This window comes from Egretta garzetta, unplaced genomic scaffold, assembly GCF_000687185.1.
Source record: "Egretta garzetta isolate BGI_Z169 unplaced genomic scaffold, ASM68718v1 scaffold152, whole genome shotgun sequence".
NCBI classification, from domain to species: domain Eukaryota; kingdom Metazoa; phylum Chordata; class Aves; order Pelecaniformes; family Ardeidae; genus Egretta; species Egretta garzetta.
In genome coordinates this window covers 1,231,172-1,236,518 of record NW_009259037.1, presented here as the reverse complement: position 1 = coordinate 1,236,518, position 5,347 = coordinate 1,231,172, and the positions used below count along the sequence as shown (strand labels likewise).

General features: G+C 51.1%; 1 protein-coding gene across 3 annotated transcripts in view; it reads left to right on the top strand.

Annotated features, from left to right (window-relative positions):
• Window positions 1-5,347, top strand: part of PTPRE (protein tyrosine phosphatase receptor type E) — a 59,431-nt gene that overhangs the window by 25,689 nt on the left and 28,395 nt on the right. For 2 of the 3 annotated variants that reach the window (XM_035890425.1, XM_035890426.1), the window contains one exon: window positions 822-958. In XM_035890425.1, the coding sequence (XP_035746318.1) occupies window positions 822-958 (137 nt within the window). The remainder of the gene's footprint in view (window positions 1-821; window positions 959-5,347) is intronic. The other variant, XM_035890427.1, reaches the window with a different exon arrangement.

Sequence of the window (5,347 nt, the reverse complement as noted above, 5' to 3'; positions counted from 1 at the left end):
CCCTCAGCCTCCTCTGCTCCAGGCTGAACCCCCCCAGCTCCCCCAGCCGCTCCCCAGCAGCCTGGGGCTCCAGACCCCCCCGCTTCTTCCAGCCATCCCGCCAGGCAGCCCCTGGGGAAGCTCATTTTGGTTTCCAGGTGGCCAGTTGTGTTCTTGAAGGGCCGGGAAGGCTGCATGGGAAGGGGTCCTGGGGCTCTATTTCCCCGTGCCAGCCGAGGTCCAGGGGGCAAGAAGTGCCTGCAGCGATCCCCGTACCAAACCGTGCTCCCCCGAGTGACGGCGTGCCGGGGCTGGGCTGACGCTGGGGCGGTCTGGGGCAACCGAGAGCAACAGCAACGGCTCACCTCGGTGCAGAGTTTCTGGTATCAGCAAGTTAAAGATAGTTTTTTAATAATGATTATTATTTCCCCTTCACAAATGAATGATCTGGCAGTATGTCTTCGGTGATAGGTGCTAAAAGCTGTCCCTGCAGCCCCTGCCCCGTGGCAGAGCAGCTCTTCAGCAGCAGAAGGAAGCTTCTCCTTTTCTAAATAAAACTCGCCCGTATTTTAATCTGGTGTAAATATAGAAACCATTAATTTTACCAGTAGTGGTTCTACTTGAATTTGTAATGTTCTCAAAGAAGCTACTTGGCCTGTGCGGTTTTGGGTTTTGTTTTGTTTTTTTTTCCTTCATTTAGATCAGCTTTATCACCAATTGAAGTCTCATGCGAGAAGTATGTTTTGGCATCTTCCAGCATACAGATCAATTTGTAGTTGGAAACAGCTTGTTATCAGTTGCCCTGGACATGCCTTTAACACGTATTTTCCTTGCTCTGACAGAACAGCAACGGGTGATGCTGCTCAGTAGGTCTCCCTCGGGCCCAAAGAAGTATTTCCCTATTCCGGTAGAAAATCTCGAAGAGGAAATACGGATGCGATCGGCAGACGAAGGGAAACTCTTCCGTGAGGAGTTTAATGTAAGTCCGCAGACGTGGAGTGGACGGCCGCGTGGCGAAAAGCTGGGGCGGAGAGGGGCAAATCGAAATCCCAGCAACTATTAACAGTTCTCTTAGAAACGTTTGGTGCGCGAGGCCGGTGTCTCGGAGCCTCGGCGCTGGTGGCGTGAGCGTGCCGGCGCTGTCGTCCCTGCTCTGTCCCCCGTGGTAACCCTTTATCGGGACAAAATCTGGCCTGCTCACTGCTTTATGGTGCGGCGATGCCAAATTGGTAATGCATAAACTGATTGGCGCTTGCTAACATTTGAGGAGGGTCTGTAGTCTTTGCCTGAAAGCTGGAGGAGAGGAAAATGGAATATGAATCTCCTTAGCATTGATTTTCTTGGTGGGGGCGGAGGGGTTTTGGGGCAGTCTGAGTGTTTCACCTCTGCGGGAGGAGAAGACACGGTGGGGCCTTTAATATTGCCCTAGTGAGGTTTGAATTTTTTTTTATTTTTTGGGGGGGTAATTTGACCTTTTGCTCTTCGTTACCATCCCATCGCTTTCCTATTTGCCGCACCCTGTGCCCTAGCACATCCGTTTCTATGACGTATCTCAGCTTTAAGGGTTTTTTCTTTAAAGCCTTGCCTTGGTCAGAAAGGAGATTCCATTTTCTGCCCATAACCTGAGCTTCGGTTGCCTATAGATGAGTCTTAAGCAGAGCCTGTGGCGAGCTGCTGCGGAGCCGGTTTCTATGGAGAAACCCGGGGTGATGAGTCTGCTCCCGCACGTCTGCGTTCGGGGGCCTTTTCCATACTTTTTATTCTTTTCACTTCCCCGTAGCAGCAGAAGCAAGTTGCACAGAGCAGTAGCTTAAATGTCAAACACGGAGTTGTCACAGCCGATGCACACATTGATTAGGCAGTCTGTTAAGTTGCCTTCTTAATTGGTAGCTTATTTATATCCGCAATTTGTTTGATGATATATTTAAACCACATAATTTCTTTGCCTTATCAGAGAGGGAACCTTGTGGAGATATTTATCAAAGTCAACAAAACGAATGTGAAAACTAATTTGACAAGATGCGCGCTTGTGAATTTTGACTCCCCTGATTAATCCGTTCCGCAGTTGGCCATCTATTTTTATTTTTAAAACCTGCTTTGCTTGGATCCCTTTCCGCGCCGTGCTGCGAGCGTGTGAGTTTCTGTCTGCACGCAAGCGCTGAGTCTGAAAGCTGGGGTCCGGTCCCCAGAAGTGAGCGGCGCCGAGGGTGACGGTACCTAAAGTCCCCGTGGTGCTTTATGTGGGGGGTTTCTCCCCCCACGCTGTACCTCCCGTGGATGCATGAGCTGTTTGCTCAAGCCTGAGAGGGGAGGAGAGGGTGAAAGAGAGGGGAAAATCGGAGCGATTGGTACTGTAGCATAAACTGGGAAAGCTGGCGAGCAGAAGCCTGGTTACGGAAGCACTGGAAGGAACGGGGTTGAGAAATCGTCGCCCTTCGGCGCAAAGACATCGGCGTGGCAGCCTCGCCGGCAGAGCATCGCCCGGCACGCAGCTCCCGCCTCCCGCCAGCGGAGCCGACGCCGGTACCTGCCCCTCCAAGCCGTAGCTGCCAAATCCTGCAGTTTTTGGGTGGGTCCGAAGCCGTCCCTTTTGCGCCAGGCGTGGGGCAGGCGAGGGAGCTGCTGAGCCGCGGCAGACCCCGACGGCAGCCCGGGGCTGGGGGGGCTCAGCTGGCGGGGGCCCCCGCCCGCTGCGGGCTTTGCTTCACACAGCCTGATGTAAGGTGTCGGGCATCTCCGGGAACGCAGGGACAGGGTCTCCGCTGCGGATTCGAAACACGTTTAGGCTTCTAAATGGCATTTCGGGAGTCCCGTGAGCCAGCGGCGGCGGGCACCCGCACCAGCCAGAGGAGTTGGGTCCCAAGCCATGTATCTGGTGGAAGGAACACAAAGCAAGCGCTGGCAGACGAAGGCACGCAGTGGATAGAAAGGATTTTTGAGGACAGTTCTCTTGGATTTATGTGCCTAATGGTGTTCTTCAATACTTCCCATTTTTACCCTTAAAGGCTAAATTACCCTTAAGAAGCGCCTCGCACTTGTTGCACCTCTACATTAACCAAAATAGCAGAGGCTCCTTCTGCCCTCAGTTGCTTCCTTTTTTATTATTTGATTTGTGAGCGGAGAGCACTAGGAAGAATGCATTCGTTCTTCACAGGAAAAAAAAGTAAATTTTAAAAAAACCCATGTTCCTTTCCATATGGTCACTTCAGATAGCGCTATTTAACATTTGTAACACAGAAATACCGCTATTTAACATCTGTAACACACAAATACCTCTATTTAACATCTGTAACACAAAAATACCGCTATTTAACATCTGTAACACAGAAATACCGCTATTTAACATCTGTAACACAAAAATACCGCTATTTAACATCTGTAACACAGAAATACCGCTATTTAACATCTGTAACACAGAAATACCGCTATTTAACTTCTTTAATGCAAGCTGAGCCGGCTGTTTGAATTTGATGCCTCGATTTTCAGATTAACGTCTGAAAAACCTTCCCATAAGCATTTGCCTTTGAAATTTTAATGTTGACTCAATTAAGATGTCCCCTCCAATGAAAAAAAGGAGAAAACGTGCCGATGCTGGGGTAGGTTGAGCCCCTCGGAAGCTTCGGAGAGATTTTTAGGATTCCCGCGAAGTGGGAGCAGATAAGAGCAGCGTGGTGGCCGCAGGTGACCCAGCCCCACCAGGACTCATCGGCTCCTCGTGATTTGTGGGGTGAGGCGGGGGACGTGAGGAAGCGCGTCCCCCATGAATCACATCCTCCCCTCTGAAGATGGGTGGGAGCAGCGAAACGGGCTGCGTCCCTGCGCCGGGGTGCAAATCCCGCTGCAAGCCGGGCTGCCTGGCATCAGGAGCTTTCTAGGGAGATGTCGGGGGCCTTGCAGGATAAGGAGCAGGGAACGGGGAGATTATTTTGCCAGAGTTAATTGCTTTTCGTGTGTTTTTCATGTGGAGATGCAGAACTTAGGTGGCTGTTTATTGGGAATTTGTTGCCTGGCTTTTGAAGTTCGACGACATCGCGTTCGAAACGCTCATTATTTCTTTTTACGCAAAACATAAATTAAGTTGCCATGTTTTATAAGTTGTAAATATATTTTAATTAGCAAAACCAGGGGCATCGTTCAAATACGGAATGAAGCAGTTTGCTAAAAGCAGCTTGCTTTTTCAACTCCTTTTTTTTTTTTTTTAACTTTCTCTCCTTTCTTTTACTTACGTTCACAACTCTAAGTGGTATAAAAAAAAAAAACACACAACCCCCAAAAAACAACAAACCCACAAATGCATGTTGCTGTTTCCTCTGTGGTGGAGGAGAAGTCCTCCCCGCGCCCCCCCTTTTATCCTATGTCACCCTGACAACACAGATTGCTGCTTTCAAGGGGAAATTCCAAGCCCTGCTCTCTGCCAGGCAAGTGGGGATCGTTGCTTTAAAGCTCTACAGTTTGTTACCAGTTTTTTCCCCTTCCCCTACGTGATTCAGACCGGGTGGTGGGAGGCACAAAGGTGGGAGAAGGCGGTTGTGCATCCCCAAACCGCTGGGATTTTACCTCGGTGGGATCTGACACGCTAACATGGGGTTTTAGGAATTCAGTACAAGCACCTTGATGAAACTCGGTTCTTTGGGGGCAGCTGAAGGGGCTGGGCAGGAGCCTCCAGCCGCGTTGCTTGGCAAGCGGAGCCTTTTCCCACTCTCCCCCTGCCCTGGGCTCTCGGTTGCAGTCCGAGCTCGGCTGCTTGGCCCTGGTGGTGGTATCTCAGCAGCTTCTGTGTGGAGGTGAAGGGGCTCCACCTTGGGCACTTCCCTCTATTCATCTTAGAACCATAGAGTTGTTGAGGTTGGAAAAGCCCTTTAAGATCATCAAGCCCAACTACAAACTACAGTTACTCGCTCTCCCCCTGCCCTGGGCTCTCGGTTGCAGTCCGAGCTCGGCTGCTTGGCCCTGGTGGTGGTATCTCAGCAGCTTCTGTGTGGAGGTGAAGGGGCTCCACCTTGGGCACTTCCCTCTATTCATCTTAGAACCATAGAGTTGTTGAGGTTGGAAAAGCCCTTTAAGATCATCAAGCCCAACTACAAACTACAGTTACTCGGGAGTACATTGGGTTGCTTGTTGTAGTCAAAATAGAATCACAGAATCGTTTAGGTTGGCAAAGCCCTTGAAGCTCCCCCAGCCCACCCGTTCCCCTACCCCTGCCATCCGACCCCCAAACCCTGGCCCTCAGCACCGCCTCTGCCCGGCTGTTAAATCCCCCCAGCGATGGGGACTCGACCCCTACCCTGGGCAGCCCCTTCCAGCCCCTGACAGCCCCAAGGGGAAGGAATTGTTCCCCATGGCCAACCTCACCCTGCCCTGGCACAAC